Genomic DNA, 17,613 nt, shown 5'->3' on the forward strand with positions numbered 1-17,613 from the left:
AGATGACTAGGCAGGTAGGATAATGGAGATGCCTCCCACATGTTCAGATGGTGACCTGTTTGAATGAGTTAACTGGGCTGGGTAGCTACACACTCAGCAGTGGCTTTAATGTACAGAGCATCTGCACTAATCCCCCTATGATCATCTAAGATCCAGCCTGAGACAGACCTGGCAACCTCCCACACAGGTACAGTCAGAAGATGAGATCTGGCAACCTCCCGCACAGGTAGAGTCAGAAGATGAGATCTGGCAACCTCCCACACAGATATAGTCAAAGGACGACTGACCGCCCAAGACAGCAACCGACATAGAAGACCATGACCTCAATGTGTAGCCGAACATGGTTTATGCCTTTATCCCAGTCAGCATCTGACAAGGTCTAGAGGAGCATCATAAATCTGGAGGTTTGTATTTTCACAAAGTAGAAAAGGATACTTGTGATAGATTAACATAGAACTTGTAGACTAGACACATGTTCGATCCTTTTAAGAAATGTTACGTGAAAATAAATCTATGTCTGATTCCTAAAAATGTACCTTGACAAGCAAACAGACTAGATCAAAGATGACTGCACAGTTGATGCTTTGTTGAGTAATAGTTTACAAAACATTCAGACTAAGTGCCACAGGCCAGGACCAGTCCTAACCCTTTTTATTTTACTCTGGAGAAAATAAATGATTTCCTCTGAAAGAGATCAAAACGACCACGCCACTCTGAGCCCTCTGGGTCACCCTGGGTCAGCCAAGGTTACACTTTTCAGGGCAAAACAAATTGGTTATTGTTATCCAGCCTGCCTCGCTGCACTGTTGCCAGGGCCCAAGCAAAATACTTCATTTCAAACCTCCAGTGGAAGAAGGTTCAATTTGATACAAGGGGAAGAAAACACAATTCAACAGTTCAAAATTCATACTGTTAACTGGAGGCAATTCCTCTTATTAGTGAGTTACAAATTACCAACATTTTGTACAAAATGAATGACTTAATGGCTCATGATAAACGGTATGGAATATGAAATACATAAAACACAAAGTGGAAATTGCATTAGTCTGCATTAGTCATTCATTCATTGCTCATTTATTGCTCTGTGTTATCGCCAAAGAGAAAGCTGTTAAAACGTAATTGTTTCCCTCTCGCGAACGGAGAATTCTAATGATATTATATAAATATAAGTCTGACACTAACTAGGAGCATTCTTTCCTATGAGAGAGCAACGTTGCAGACTGTTTCTCCTCCTGTAGTTTTTGTTTTTGGATGAAGGTGCTCACATCACGTCATTCCTTGGCAACAATAGAAACTACAAAAATAAATCCTCATTAAATCCACACCATATGCAGCATAATCCTGTCTGAAACGAAGCAATTAGGTCATTATGAACATCTTACAGGGGGTTATGAAAGAGGATGACGGTAAAGCCCATCAGTTTGTTTAGAAGTCTGTTTGGGCTGCCTGCCTGAAAGTAATACAGATGACAACAGGCAGCTAAACGGGGTTCCACCTTATGTTCCCTGGGCCCTTTGTTCCCTGGGACCTATGTTCCCTGGGCACTATGTTCCCTGGGCCCTATGTTCCCTGGGCCCTATGTTCCCTGGGCACTATGTTCCCTGGGCCTTATGTTCCCTGGGCACTATGTTCCCTGGGCCCTATTTATTTATTTATTTTACCTTTATTTTACTAGGCAAGTCAGTTAAGAACAAATTCTTATTTTCAACGACGGCCTAGGAACAGTGGGTTAACTGCCTGTTCAGGGGCAGAACGACAGATTTGTACCTTGTCAGCTCGGGGATTTGAACTTGCAACCTTCCGGTTACTAGTCCAACGCTCTAACCACTAGGCTACCCTGCCCTGGGCCCTATGTTCCCTGAGACCTATGTTCCCTGGGCCCTATGTTCCCTGGGCCCTATGTTCCCTGGGCCCTATGTTCCCTGGGCCCTATGTTCCCTGGGCCCTATGTTCCCTGGGCCCTTTGTTCCCTGGGCCCTATGTTCCCTGGGCACTATGTTCCCTGGGCCCTATGTTCCCTGGGCACTATGTTCCCTGAGCCCTATGTTCCCTGGGCACTATGTTCCCTGGGCCCTATGTTCCCTGGGCACTATGTTCCCTGGGCCCTATGCTCCCTGGGCACTATGTTCCCTGGGCCCTATGTTCCCTGGGCCCTATGTTCCCTGGGCACTATGTTCCCTGGGCCCTATGTTCCCTGGGCCCTATGTTCCCTGGGCCCTATGTTCCCTGGGCACTATGTTCCCTGGGCCCTATGTTCCCTGGGCCCTATGTTCCCTGGGCACTATGTTCCCTGGGCCCTATGTTCCCTGGGCCCTATGTTCCCTGGGCCCTATGTTCCCTGGGCACTATGTTCCCTGGGCCCTATGTTCCCTGGGCCCTATGTTCCCTGGGCACTATGTTCCCTGGGCCCTATGTTCCCTGGGCACAATGTTCCCTGGGCCCTATGTTCCCCGGGCCCTATGTTCCCTGGGCCTTATGTTCCCTGGGACCTATGTTCCCTGGGACCTATGTTCCCTTGGCACTATGTTCCCTGGGCCCTATGTTCCCTGGGCACTATGTTCCCTGGGCCCTATGTTCCCTGGGCCCTATGTTCCCTGGGCCCTATGTTCCCTGGGCCCTATGTTCCCTGGGCCCTATGTTCCCTGGGCCCTATGTTCCCTGGGCCCTATGTTCCCTGGGCACTATGTTCCCTCAGTATCAACTTAATACATTTCAGTCAAAATTGGCACAACTGCTTATTGTCCAAATAATTTGTATTGTAATCAAATGTGTCCTTTTTTGTGGACAGAAAACATTCAAATAATACCCCGTATGCTTTGAAAGAGTTCATTTTCACATAACATTTTCGTCATTTAGCAGACACTTTTATCACATCATATTGCCATCACACTTCTGACACCATGCAGTACATTTGGGGTGATAGGGGGCCACTAATAATAAACAGTATAGAAAAGTATTTTGTATTTTTTAATTGCGTTATTACAAAATACAATGCATTTGAGTTCAGGCCAGTGACATACAAATGAAAAGATTCTCAAAAGTAATTGAAATACGTATTTCAAAAACATGTAACAGAAATTCTGCTCGTCTCTGTTCCATCATGCAACAGTGGATCAACTTACCAAAACCAACCAACATCAAAGGTGTAAAAAATATAAGGTTGATGGAACATAAGGCAGAGTGCACATAGGGCTGAGGCAACATGGGTTGAGGGAACATAGGACTGAGGTATTATTGGGCTGAGGGAACATAGGGCTGAGGTATTATTGGGCTGAGGTATTATTGGGCTGAGGCAACATGGTTTGAGGGAACATAGGGCTGAGGCAACATGGGTTGAGGAAACATAGGGCTGAGGTATTATTGGGCTGAGGTATTATTGGGCTGAGGAAACATAGGGCCGAGGGAACATAGGGCCCAGGGATCATAGGGCAATGTAAACATAGGTTGAGGGAACATAGGGCCCAGGGATCATAGGGTAATGTAAACATAGGTTGAGGGAACATAGGGCTGAGGAAACATACAGTGGCAAGAAAAGTATGTGAGCCCTTTGGAATTACCTGGATTTCTGCATAAAATTGGTCATCAAATTTGATCTGATCTTCATCTAAGTCACAACAATAGACAAACATAGTGTGCTTAAACTAATAACACACAAAGTATTATATTTTTCTTGTCTTTATTGAATACATAATTTAAACATTCACAGTGTAGGTTGGAAAAAGTATGTGAACCCCTAGGCTAATGACTTCTCCAAAAGCTAATTGGAGTCAGGAGTCAACTAACCTGGAGTCCAATCAATGAGACGAGATTGGAGATGTTGGTTAGAGCTGCCTTGCCCTATAAAAAAAACTCACAACATTTGAGTTTGCTATTCACAAGAAGCATTGCTTGATGTGAACCATGTCTCGAATAAAAGAGATCCCAGAAGACCTAAGATGAAGAATTGTCTACTTGCATAAAGCTGGAAAGGGTGTTCATCAGTCCACGGTAAGACAAATTGTCTATAATTGGAGAAAGTTCAGCACTTTGCTACTCTCCCTAGGTGTGGTCGTACTGCAAAGATGACTGCAAGAGCACAGTGCAGAATGCTCAATGAGGTTAAGAAGAATCCTAGAGTGTCAGCTAAAGACTTCCAGAAATCTCTGGAACATGCTAACATCTCTGTTGACGACTCTAGGATACTAAACAAGAATAGTGTTCATGGGAGGACACCAAGGAAGAAGCAACTGCTGTCCAAAAAAAAACATTGCTTCACGTCTGAAGTTTGCAAAAGTGCACCTGGATGTTCCACAGCGCAACTGGCAAAATATTCTCTGGACAAATGAAACTACAGTTGAGATGTTTGGAAGGAACACACAACACTGTGTGGAGAAAAAAAGGCACAGCACGCCAACACCAACCTCATCTCAACTGTAAAGTATGGTGGAGGGAGCACCATGGTTTGGGGCTGCTTTGCTGCCTCAGGGCCTGGACAGCTTGCTATCATCAACGGAAAAATGAATTCTCAAGTTTAGCCTAACATTCTACTGCAAAATGTCTTGATATCTGTCCTCCAATTGAAGCTCAACATAAGTTGGGTGATGCAACAGGACAATGACCCAAAACACAGAAGTAAATCAACAACAGAATGGCTTCAACAGAAGAAAATACGCCTTCTGGAGTGGCCCAGTCAGAGTCCTAACCCGATTGAGATGCTGTGACATGACCTCAAAAGAGCAGTTCACACCAGACTTCCCAAGAATATTGCTGAACTGAAACAGTTTTGTAAAGAGGAATGGTCCAAAATTCCTCCTGACCACTGTGCAGGTCTGATCCGCAACTAAAAATATTTGGTTGAGGTTATTGCTGCCAAAGGAGGGTTAACCAGTTATTACATTCAAGGGTTCACATACTTTTCCCACCCTGCACTGTGAATGTTTACACAATGTGTTCAATAAAGACATGAAAACATATAATTGTTTGTGTTTCATTAGTTTAAGCAGACTGTCTATTGTTGTGACTTAGATGAATATCAGACCCAATTTTTTATGACCACTTTATGCAGAAATCCAGGTATTTCCAAAGGGTTCACATAATTTTTCTTGCCACTGTAGGTCTGAAGGAACATAGACATGGTCCCGCTAAATGCAACAGTGGTTAAGTGAGTGGTAGGCTGTGGCTGAATGACTCATCTTCCACACTTCAAATATCCTAGTGGATCACACGCTGTAGTGGAAACCTTTTGGAGGCCTTCCTAACACTTTATTCCAATGGTCCTAACCAGACTGCACATCAAAATAAGACACCAGAAATCCAATGAAAGTGGTCTGTAAACAGTATGTTGTCTTCCATCATCACATAATGCATAATAATATAAGTCAAAGTGTACTGGACGTGTACACAGTTCAGCAGATATAGCGAGTGCAGTAAAAGGATTGTGTTACTAGCGCCTAACATTCTCACAAAAATGTTGACCAAGTGCACAAATAATAATCAAAAAGTAGAACAATGGGTTACAGCCTCAATCATGACTGCAATTACTACACCGCTCTGTAGTCTCTCACTGTGCCTGTTTGCATACACTGCAGCTGTGAGGAGAGACAAGTCTGCATCAGCTCACGCAGACACCTGCCTAACTCCACATCTGTCCAGCACAACCCTGGACTGCCCTCTAGTGGCAACATTGTGCTCACACAAGCTCTGAAGGTTGACCACTTGTTTATGGTCATGTTCACTGCTAAAAGTTCTTGAATGTTGCAGATAGAAATACCACAAATAGAGCCGACGTGATTCGTTCTACATGTCAGAGACGCATATTCTACATTGATAGTATATTTCTATCTGAACGTTCCAAAATGTTGCATCCTGCTGAACATGCCCTATGACAAATGTCAGTGCTCTTCTCATTGGCTCTCTCAATCGCAGTAGCCATTTAGAAAACATGTCAAACAAATGATAAACAATGATACCTTAGTATTTTGTACACTCAGTGTATAAATTCATAAGAACCCTTTCCTAATATTAAGTAGCACCCACCCCCTTTTTGCCCTCAGAACAGCCTAAAATCGTCAGGGCATGGACTCTACAAGGTGTTGAAAGCATTCCCACAGTTGTGTCAAGTTGGCTGGATGTCCTTTAGGTGGTGGACCATTCTTGATACACATGGGAAACTGTTCAGCGTGAAAAACCCAGCCGCATTGCAGTTCTTGACAGAAACCGGTGCAAACCAGCTTGCTGGAGTTTTCAGGGACTTATTCATTTAGTTAAGTTACCTTCCCTATCCCAGTCTGTTGTCCCCACTTGCTTCAAGATGTCCACCATTGTTCCTGTACACAGGAAAGTGAAGGTAACTAACTAAATGACTATCACCCCATAGCCCTCCCTTATAATCATGAAGTGCTTTGAGAGGCTAGCTAAGGATCATATCACCTCCCTCTTACCCGACACCCTAGACCCACTACAATTAGCATATTACCTTAACAGATCCACAAATTACGTAATCGCCCCCCTCCTGTACTTCCTGTTCACCCATGACTGCGTGGCCACGCATGTCTCCAACTAAATCATCAAGTTTGACAACACAACAGTGGTAGGCCAAATCTCCAGAGGGTGGTGCGGTCTGCTCAACGCATTACAGAGGGCAAACCCAAGGTAAATAATTTAAAGGCAGTGCTACCAAATACTAATTGAGTGTTTGTAAACTTCTGACCCACTGGAAATGTGATGAAAGAAATAAAAGCTGAAATAAATCATTCTCTCTACTATTATTCTGACATTTCACATTCTTAAAATAAAGTGGTGATCCTAACTGACCTAAGACAGGGAATTTTTTACTAGGATTAAATGTCAGGAATTGTGGAAAAAAATTAGTTTAAATGTATTTGGCTGAGGTGTATGTAAACTTCCGACTTCAACTGTATATACTGTTTTCTATACTATTCTACTGTATCATAGTCTGTTCCGCACTGACATCGCTCGTCCATATGTATAAAGTCTTAATTCATTCCTACTTACATTTGTGGGTATTGGGTTGTGTAATATATGAGATATTACTTGTTAGGTATTACTGCACTGTCAGAGCTAGAAGCACAAGCATTTTGCTACACCCGCAATAACATCTGCTTATCACTTGTATATGACCAATATGATTTGATTTATTAGCAACAACTCCACCCTGGCGGGGAAAATAGCCTCTTCAGAAACGTCAACAAAACAAAAGAGCTGAACGTGGACTTCAGGAGACAGCAGACAGAGCATGCCCCCATCCCCATTCAGCTCCCGAGTGGCGCAGCGGTCTAAGGCACTGCATCTCAGTGCTAGAGGTGTCACTACAGACCCTGGTTCGATTCCAAGCTGAATCACAACCGGCCGTGATTGGGAGTCGAATAGGGCGGCACACAATTGGCCAAGTGTTGTCCGGGTTTGGGTTTGGCCAGGGTAGGCCTTAATTATAAATAAGAATTTGTTCTGAACTGACTTGTCTAGTAAAATAAATAAAAACATAAAGGGGTCTCAGTGGAGAGGGTGAAAAGCTTCAAGTTCTTCAGTGTGCACATCACTGACAGCCTGAAATGGTCCACCCACACAGTTTGGAGGAAAAAAGGGGGAGGCTTGCAAGCAGAAGAACATCATCCCAACCGTGAAGCATGGGGGTGGCAGCATCATGTTGTGGGGGTGCTTTGCTGCAGGAGGGACTGGTGCACTTCACAAAATAGATGGCATCATGAAGAGGGAAAATAATGTGGATATATTGAACATCTCAAGACATCAGTCTACCTGAAGCATTTGACCCAAGTTAAACAATGTACTTCATACATTTTCCCTGACACCCAAAGTAGTCGTTACATTTTGAATGCTTAGCAGGACAGGAAAATAGTCTAATTCACGAACTTATCAAGAGAACATCCTTGCTCATGCCTACTGCCTCTGATCTGGCGGACTCACTAAACACAAATGCTTTGTTTGTAAATGAAGTCAGAGTGTTGGAGTGGCTCACTCATTTTGTCTGTCATAGTTGAAGTGTACCTATGATGAAAATTACAGGCCTCTCATCTTTTTAAGTGGGAGAACTTGCACAATTGGTGGCTGACTAAATACTTTTCTTTGTCATTTAGCAGACGTTCTTATCCAGAGCGATTTACAGTAGTGGGTGAATACATTTTAATTAAAAAAAATATGTTTTCATACCGGTTGCAGGAATTGAACCCACAGCCCTGGCATTGGAACCGCCATGCTCTACCAACTAAGCTACGCAGAACACTATGACACTGATATTTTTGCATCTGTAGAAGTGTTTAGAAACATATTTTATTCTTACAATAAAAGTGACTCCAAAATGACAACGCAGAATTTAACATACATTTTTATTGTAAACAAAATAATCGGAAACAAACAAATCAAACAGCAAATGCATCTAACACATTTGTAGAGTCACACGTTTGATGCAGTCATTGTGTGCTATGAATATGGGACCAAATAATTAACTTTGAGTACTTTAATACACAAGTGAATATTTCCCCAAAACTTTTGGTCCCCTAAAATAGGGGTATATGTACCAAAAGTGCTGTAAAATTCACAATAACATGATTCCAGAAGACAGAAGGGGTATTTAAAGACAACAGTCATTAGGATATTAATTTATTATAATAAAATGCATTGAGTTTGATTATTATGGTAAAAGTTATGGTAAAATGGTTGAGTTGAAGACATTCAGTATAATGATCAATGGTATTAGACCTTCAGTACCACCGATCTGTAAAAAAAGAAAGAAAAGGGACAATTTTATGCACTTCAGTTATGTATCAGCCTACAAAGGGTTATATTGTCAGTAAATAGACCCTTCAGAATGACTCACATTGACATGTGGGAAGGGCAGGAGTCCATGTCCCATCCAGGCTGCATGTGACGGTGCCTGGTCCATTCATCACCATGCCCCTAAAGCAGACAAATGTCACAGAGTCCCCAAACTCAAGTGGCATTCTAATTCCTCTTGTCATTTGGGCATATTGTACTTTGGGATAGGGACATTTAATATCTGTGAACAGAGATGAAAGAGTCAACATAAGCTTTTACTTTATTGGTTTTAAAGGGGTTGGTTCCGTAATATTACTCTCAGGGCCAAGTTCTCAACACTTAAGGGATGTTCCTAGTTTGCTAAAAGGAAAAAAACATAGCAAAAATAGTGCAGCTATAGAAGCTATAGAGTTGAACAGAAAATGGCACCTTTGCACTCTGGAGGTGGCGCACTCCATGTCCCATCTTTGGTACAGTAGAGCTCACTCGTTCCAATCAGTTTCCCTACGCGACACCGATAGCTAATCACAGTGCTGTAAACGTAAGGTGGTTCCAAATGGCCATTTATCTCTCCATTTACCACCTCAGGAAGTTTAGCACACTGCACCGCTGAAAGTCACAAACACAATGTACATTTACATGACCTTTTTTTAAAGATTATGGGTGACAGAACTGAAGTTCAGGGATGTTCTAAACTAAAGCAAAGTTACCAAAAGCAATTGAACTATGACCCAGGTGTAAAACTGTGTGGTGCAGTAGACCATCTAAAAAATAAATGTGACACCTTCACAGACAGGAACACGCCCATCCCAGCCATCATTCATGCAATTTCTTACATTCTGTCCAACCAGCTGATACCTGGTGTAATAATGGGTACAAAAAGTTATTTAATATGACAACGCATCATTTTATTTGTACACTGCAACAATTCTGAGAGTAGCCTTAAGAGCAAAAAGACATACTAGCAGAATAGAACTTACCCCTCATTACAAACCCCTGTGGCTGTATCTCCAAACTGTGCACCGGTATAGACGAAATGACCAAAAGACATCTCTCCAGCTGAGCCACATGATTTGCCTTTGGACAAGAAAATGCCATTAAATTACATTTTTCAGAAGGCACAAAACAGACAAACATTAACTACCACAGAGTGATATATACTAGACCATCTATGGCTCTGCTGCCACCTAATGCTTAAACAAGAGAATAATGTTCTTTATATACTGTAGTACATAGGAGGAAGAAGTATTAATGATGTGCCAGAGTATATGAAAAGTATATGTAGAGTAACTGTACATATACAGTACCTGTCTAAAGTTTGGACACACCTACCCATTCAAGTAAAAAAACAAACATTGTAGAATAATAGTGAAGACAAACTATGAAATAGCACATATGTAATCATGTAGTAACCAAAAAAGTGTGAAACAAATGTAAATATATTAGTAGCCACCCTTTGCCTTAATGACAGCTTTGCACACTCTTGGCATTCTCTCAAACAGCTTCACCTGGTATGCTTTTTCAACAGTCTTGAATGAGTTCCCACATATTCTGAGCACTTGTTGACTGTTTTTCCTTCACTCTGCGGTCCAAATCATCCCAAACCATATCAATTGGGTTGAGGCTGGGTGATTGTGGAGGCCAGGTCATCTGATGCAGCACTCCGTCACTCTGCTTCCTGGTCAAATAGCCCTTACACAGCCTGGATTTGTGTTGCGTCATTGTCCTGTTGAAAAACAAATTATAGTCCCACTAAGCCCAAACCAGATGGGATGGCGTGTCGCTGCAGAATGCTGTGGTAGCCATGTTGGTTAAGTGTGCCTTGAATTCTAAATAAATCACTGACCGTCACCAGCTAAGCCCCCCCCCACACCATCACACCTCCTCCTCCAGGCTTCACGGTGGGAACCACACATGCGGAGATAATCCGATCACCTACTCTGCGTCTCACAAAAACACAGCGGTTGGAACCAAAAATCTCACAGTTGGACTCATCAGACCAAAGGACAGATTTCCACCGGTCTAATGTCCATTGCTCACGTTTCTTGGCCCAAGCAAGTTTCTTCTTCGTGTTGGTGTTCTTTAGTAGTGGTTTCTTTGCAGCAACTTGAAAATGAAGGCCTGATTCACGCAGTCTCCTCTGAACAGTTGATGTTGAGATGTGTCAGTTACTTGAATTCCGTGAAGCATTTATTTGGGCTGGTAACTCTAATGAACCTATCTTCTGCAGCAGAGGTAACTCTGGGTCTTCCTTTCCTGTGGCGGTCCTCATGAGAGCCAGTTTCATCATAGCGCTTGATGGTTTTTACAACTGCACTTGAAGAAACTTTCAAAGTTCTTGAAATGTTCCGTATTGACTGTAAAGTAATGATGGACTGTTGTTTCTCTTTGCTTATTTGAGCTGTTCTTATATGGACTTGGTATGGACATAATATGGACTTGGTATTTTAGCAAAAAGGTCTATCTTCTGTAAACCACCCCTACCTTGTCACAACACAACTGATTGGCTCAAACGCATTAAGAAGGAAATCAATTCCACAAATTAACTGTTAATTGAAATGCATTCCAGATGACTACCACATGAAGCTGGTTGAGAGAATGCCAAGAGTGTGCAAATCTGTCACCAATGCAAAGGGTGGCGACTTTGAAGAACCTCAAATATAAAATATATTTAGATTTGTTTAACACTTTTTTTGGTTACTACATGATTCCATGTGTGTTATTTCATAGTTTTGATGTCTTCATTATTATTCTACAATGTAGAAAATAGTAAAAATAAATAAAAAACCTTGAATGAGTAGGTGTCCAAACTTTTGATTGGTACCGTACTTTCATCTATTCTGGCACATCATTTCATATGGTTACTTACGTTCACATCTCAGAGTTACTGGCGTCCACCTCCCACTGACGCAGGTACTATAGTAAGTGCCTCTTCCTCTTATGTATCCCATGGCACAACTGTACCTGACCCGGTGACCAGGACCAAAATCTGCCTGTGCTCTACAGCAGTCAGAAAGGTGTGCGTTGGAGAGGTACGGTGGCACTCCACATCTGCCTACAGGAAAGGGAGATAGATAGAAATCACATCTGTTATAAAACCAATGCATCATAACATGTATTATATATTGCAATGCTCAAAGTAACAGATCTTGGCTGGTGTTTGTGTTTACCATCAGGCTTGGGGCTTTCAATTATATCATTAAAGGGCAGACAAAGTGGGAGCTCGGGCTGCCACTGGCCGTCTGGTCCACAGGTGAGCTGCTGGGCTCCAGTCAGGAGGAAGCCCTCGGAGCAGACCAAGGTCACTGAGTCTCTGACCCTGTACACTGAGACAGTCTCACTGAGCTTCACACCGTTGGCCACTGAAGGAGCAGGGCAGGTCACTTCTGCTGGAACCACTTGTGGTTCACCTCCCTCTATAATGATGACATTTAAAATGCTATTGTGGTTTTGTTTAATTCATTCTTGCATCTATAATGACATAAAAAAAAGTGTGCCTCATCTTGGAGATAAGAGGAAAAATGACCTCGTACTTTGGTAAAAAGCACAACATTGAGACTAGGCATACAGTACATTCAATCCTTTGAAAACAAGAGATCCTTTACCTGGCACACATTGTGGAATCTTTTCCATCCATTCCCCAGATCTTGAACATTTTATGCGGGCAGGACCTTTTAGCAGGTTTCCTTTAAAGCAGGAAATGGTTACATCTGATCCAAATCTTCTATGCTTGATGGATGGCCTACCATTTGTTATGTTTAATATAGGGCACTTAATCTCTACATGAGTAAAAAGAAAGAAAAAAGAAAAAAAAGAAGCAGAAGCAAGTTAAAAAAAAACTACAACACATTTGACAGAGTCTGTATAGCAGTTGTCTTAATCATGTCAGGATACTTACGTGTGCACTGTGGAAGAGAAGGAGTCCATTTTCCATCAACCCCACATGTGACAGTGTTCGATCCATCCAAATAATAAATGTCCTTGCAGGAAAAGGACAAAGAATCTCCAGATCTATAAACTTGCTTCAACCCATTGATCAACATCTTCCTCTTTGCATTGGGGGCATTGCAAGTGATCTCTAGAAAAAAGAAGCAGAAAATAGCTCATAGAAGTTTGGTGTCTCTCTGTGGCAGATGGCCATGCCCTATCATTACAGAGCACTCCTAACAAATCATCACTGAAGAATGATAATTAGAGTTTCAAAAACAACAGAACAGACACAGCAATGTCTCCAAAGAGTGGGAGTTGGAATTACAGGAGCTAGGCACCGCCATAACAAATCAAGGCTCCAAAGCAATGAATATGGGCCAGACACCCCAAAAAAGGGAATAGATTTCAACTTTGGGCACCCCTACTGTGATGTTGGGCACCCCTACTGAGTCAATGTGTTATTCAAACCAGGATGGACCTCACCTCCGACAGAGGGCAGACAAAGTGGGAGCTCGGGCTGCCACTGGCCGTCTGGTCCACAGGTGAGCTGCTGGGCTCCAGTCAGGAGGAAGCCCTCGGAGCAGACCAAGGTCACTGAATCTCTGACCCTGTACACTGAGACAGTCTCACTGAGCTTCACACTGTTGGCCACTGAAGGAGCAGGGCAGGTCACTTCTGCTGGAACCACTTGTGGTTCACCTCCCTCTAGAATGATGACATTTAAAATGCTATTGTGGTTTTGTTTAATTCATTCTTGCATCTATAATGATAAACAAAATATGTGCCTTGTCTTGGAGATTAAGAGGAAAAACAGATGCCTCCATCGAGACAACGACCTCATGCTTTGGTAAACAGCACAACAACATTATGGGTGCCTGTGATATGGGCGATTTTCACAAAATGTCATCCATAACAAAACAAACAACAAATCAGGTCCTTTGGAGTAAGGATTGTTGACATATATTTCACATTTTTATCTTAAAGCATAATTGATAAATAAATACTTGAAGTTGGAACATTTATGAGTTTTTGGCCTTACCCAGACCTCCTTTAAGATTCCATAATGTTTCATCTGTAAATGCTAGAAATTGATGTCATAAGAAACTTTACTGTTCGCTCTGTAATATGAGTAGTAACTTCATTTCAATAATAATTTCCATGCATTCATTTGTTTTTTACATGTACACATACATATTGAAGATATACCATTTTTGATTTGGCTACATTTGTTTCATATTGTTGAACATAATATACTCTAAAGGCTTATCAAAGTTTCAGAGTGGGATCTCTGCTAGTTTGAAAGTTAAGGTCCATTTTATAGAGAGAAATTGGCATATTAGGCATTGTAACCAATTGAAGCCCTCGTTTTACTTGTATCACTGCAAATCCTGTAAATTACCAGCAGAGGGCAACCATTTTGAATCCAATTTCACATTCACAATGTTGGTAATGTTTACAAATTGGATCATAACCACTGAGGTATAATAAAAACTGATGTTCCGACCGTTTTTTTCAAGGAAATCTACTCAAGTTCCAATTCATGAACCGTCTATATCCGAGTTACATTCGGTTTATACAGACCAACATCACATGAGCACCAGCACTTAGTGCGCACAGGCGACATCATCCAAAAACATAGCAGACGTTGGATGAATATAAAATGTTAATATCTACATCTATGAGTGATGCAAATAATATATATTAAAAAAAAAATCTGCTTTAGTGAAAATTAAATGGATTTTTTTTGTGCACAAAGGTGATGACTAAAGTGTCAAATCTGACTTCTCTATGTGGCCGTCTATAGAAACTCTTTCTGGGCCAGGTGTCAGTTAAACTGTAGTACCGAAGCAAAACTGTAGGAGCAGTCGAAACCATGCTTCTAGACAAGAGCCATGGCCCCTTGATCATAACATAAGTAGCAGAGATCCCACTTTAAACTTCAATATGCCCATAGAGTATATTATGTTCAACAATATTAAGATATTCATATGCCACCATTGTTTGCTTTGTAGCACCTACAGATAAAACATTGTGGAGTCTTAAAGCGGCAATAAGCAGTTGAAGCAATAACAAAGCACTTTTCCCGCCCCTGTTTTGGTAAAAACCTGAAGGGTGGGGCTGGAGAAATGGAAGCACTCTCAAATTCATGGACAGTGCTATGGATGCATGGACTGACCATCCAAGATATATAGTTTTAACCATGTAATAAGGCTACATAGTGTTTGTTTACAAACATTGGAGTAAAACAAGCTTATATTTTGGGTTCTGATGGGGCACTAGAGTTGAACTAAGCCTATGCGGCATTTATAAGTTATATTCTATAAGAATCACTGGGTATATATAATTCATTTGTAAGTCAAGAAAATGTATGTAGCAGCAGATTTCCCCTTTAAATGAGGCATGGGTTAGGCCAAAATGTCAAATAGTCCAACTTCAATTGATTATTTGTCAATTATGCTTTAAGATACAAATGGCAAATATGTCAACAATCTTTCCTCCAAAGGAACCTTCAGTGGATTCACTTTTGTGAAGAAAAAAAAAAGAAAAAAAAAAAATCATGGTATTTTTTTGTTGTTCTAGTCTGGCGAGGAATCATCCTTACAGGACATTAGCTAGGCCATTATTACCCATGTTGTGGTAGCCTAAAGGAACATTTGTTTACATGATATTCTAATGCTTTTGTAACAATGGGACAATTACGGACTGAATGTGCAAGGCCAACATGGTCAAGTCTCAACAACAGGATCTTGGTGTGTCATGCCAACAATCAACTAGACAAGTACAGGGCATGCCAGTCTGGTATTTCATACAGCAGAACCTACTAAATTGATTAGGATGCATGTTATATGTCCTACTTAGAAAGGAACGGACCTGATTGCTGCATATTAGTTTACGATTGATCATTGAATGGTGCATACCTTCACACGTGGGAATCTCTCCACTCCAGCCAGAGTCCTTACATATTCTGTATTCCATCCCCTTCAGTGTAAACCTGTGCAAATATCACAGAGATTAAGAAAAGGCCCAGGCTATAGGCCTATTTCATTACATCCAAGACACTTACCCCTCATTGCACACTGCATTTGCTTTGTCCCCGTAAAAAGACCCCATATATTGAAAGTATCCATTGAATAACTCCCCAGCAGATCCACAGTTCTTCTCTGAAGAGAGGATGGGACACATTAGAAAACAGCAGGGAAGTCAGGGAATGAATCCAGGGTGAGATACTGTGCCAAACTCAACATAAATAACCACAGGGAACTGTTTGTGCCAAACAGCGCTAAAACAGGCACACTGCAGTCCTCAAGGACTGAACTGAACTGTTATTCCCAAATGTTCTCTTTGCAACCACCAGAGGGCCCCAGTAAATGTAAGTGTCAAATGACATTTACTTGCCACAACAACCTCATCCCAGAGACAGTTATAACCATAATGATATGATGGTATGACATTAATTGAACCAGTGTTATGCACAACAACAACATATACTGATCTAAATACTCAGCTGTAGGCATTTACTTACTTTCACACGTCATGGTTAACTGTGTCCATTTTCCAGCTTGACACTTGATAGAGCGAATGCCACTGTTCTGAGTGTAGCCCTCGGCGCATCTGTAGAGGACTTTTTGTACATGGCTGGATATACCCTTTTTCGGTTTCATGTCCTCGATTTGCGTGTGTGGATAGGACGGCGGCGCACCACATTTCGATGGAACTTGAGCTGTTTAGAAACAAATGAGCCACATCAGCAACAGTGGTAATTCAAATCACTGCGTTTATCCGATGAATATGTAAACATGCTACAAATGACATTGTCAGTGTTAAAGTGGACAGCGCAATGTTAATTTTATGAAAACAACAATCTTACCTGAGGCATGTAGGGCAAGTGATAAGAAGAACACGACATTATACACCAGATTCATCGTTTCATGTGCATTCGGATCTGTACGCTCACCCGTTTAAACGTTATTGAGTTTAATGAAATAGTATGTCGAATGGGTTATATTTTGTAGTTGGAGGGGAGGTAACGTAAAATGACGAGTAGCTTTGTAGGCCTACGTAGCTAGGCTATTCAGATTTATTTACGTCAGGTAATCTGAGTTTTTCCATTGGTAGTACTTAGACTCACTCCTATTTTGGAACCATGTATGATAAGTGGTTCAAGAAACACTCCAACATAGAAGTGGGTCAAAGTTTCCCACGGGGCAAAAAACAGTGGTATAAAGTAAAAATACTTTTAAGTGCTACCTAAGTATTTTTTTGTGGTATCAATACATTACTATTTATATTTGACAACTTTTACGTTTACTCCACTACATTTCTAAAGATAATAATGTAGTTTTACTCCATACATTTTCCCTGACAAACAAAAAGTACTCATTTACATTTTGAACGATTAGCAGGACAGGAAAATGGTGCAATTCAGTTATCAAGAGATCTGGTGGACTCACTAAACACAAATGCATCGTTTGTAAATTATGTCTTAAGTGTTGAAGTGTGCCCCTGGCTATACGTAACAAAATGGTGCTGTCTGGTTTGCTTAATATAAGGAATTTGAAATGACTTATACTTTTACTTTTGATACGTAAGTATATTTTAGCAATTACATTTACTTTTGATAGTCAAGTATTTTGAAAACCAAATACTTTTAGACTTTAACTCAAGTTGTATTTTACTGGGTGACTCACTTTCACTTGAGTCATTTTATTTGAAGGTATCTTTACTTTTACTCAACCATGACAAGTGTGAACTTTCTTCACCACTGGTCAACATTATTTCCAAGTCATTTCAATCACCAAAATCTACTTGATGATGTTGAATCAATGTGGAAAACTAATTGGATTTGCAAAAAGTAATCAACGTGAAAGACATTTTGTATTTTTTTTCACCCAACGTTTTACCTAAATCAAA

General features: G+C 41.2%; 1 protein-coding gene across 1 annotated transcript; it reads right to left on the reverse strand.

Moving 5' to 3' along the window:
* Positions 1-8,323: 8,323 nt before the first annotated feature.
* si:ch73-217n20.1 (complement receptor type 2) lies at positions 8,324-16,795 on the reverse strand. The gene is made up of 14 exons (XM_020459227.2): positions 16,571-16,795; positions 16,226-16,423; positions 15,767-15,863; positions 15,621-15,694; positions 13,186-13,407; positions 12,671-12,850; positions 12,378-12,551; positions 11,943-12,188; positions 11,642-11,827; positions 9,753-9,849; positions 9,557-9,630; positions 9,202-9,381; positions 8,834-9,013; positions 8,324-8,731 (listed from the first exon to the last, which is right to left on the reverse strand). The coding sequence occupies exons 1-14, from the start codon at positions 16,623-16,625 to the stop codon at positions 8,718-8,720; spliced, it is 1,977 nt and encodes a 658-aa protein (XP_020314816.1). The 5' UTR covers positions 16,626-16,795; the 3' UTR covers positions 8,324-8,717.
* Between the last annotated feature and the right edge of the window lie 818 nt (positions 16,796-17,613).

This window comes from Oncorhynchus kisutch, linkage group LG24 (assembly GCF_002021735.2).
Source record: "Oncorhynchus kisutch isolate 150728-3 linkage group LG24, Okis_V2, whole genome shotgun sequence".
In the NCBI taxonomy this organism is placed as follows: domain Eukaryota; kingdom Metazoa; phylum Chordata; class Actinopteri; order Salmoniformes; family Salmonidae; genus Oncorhynchus; species Oncorhynchus kisutch.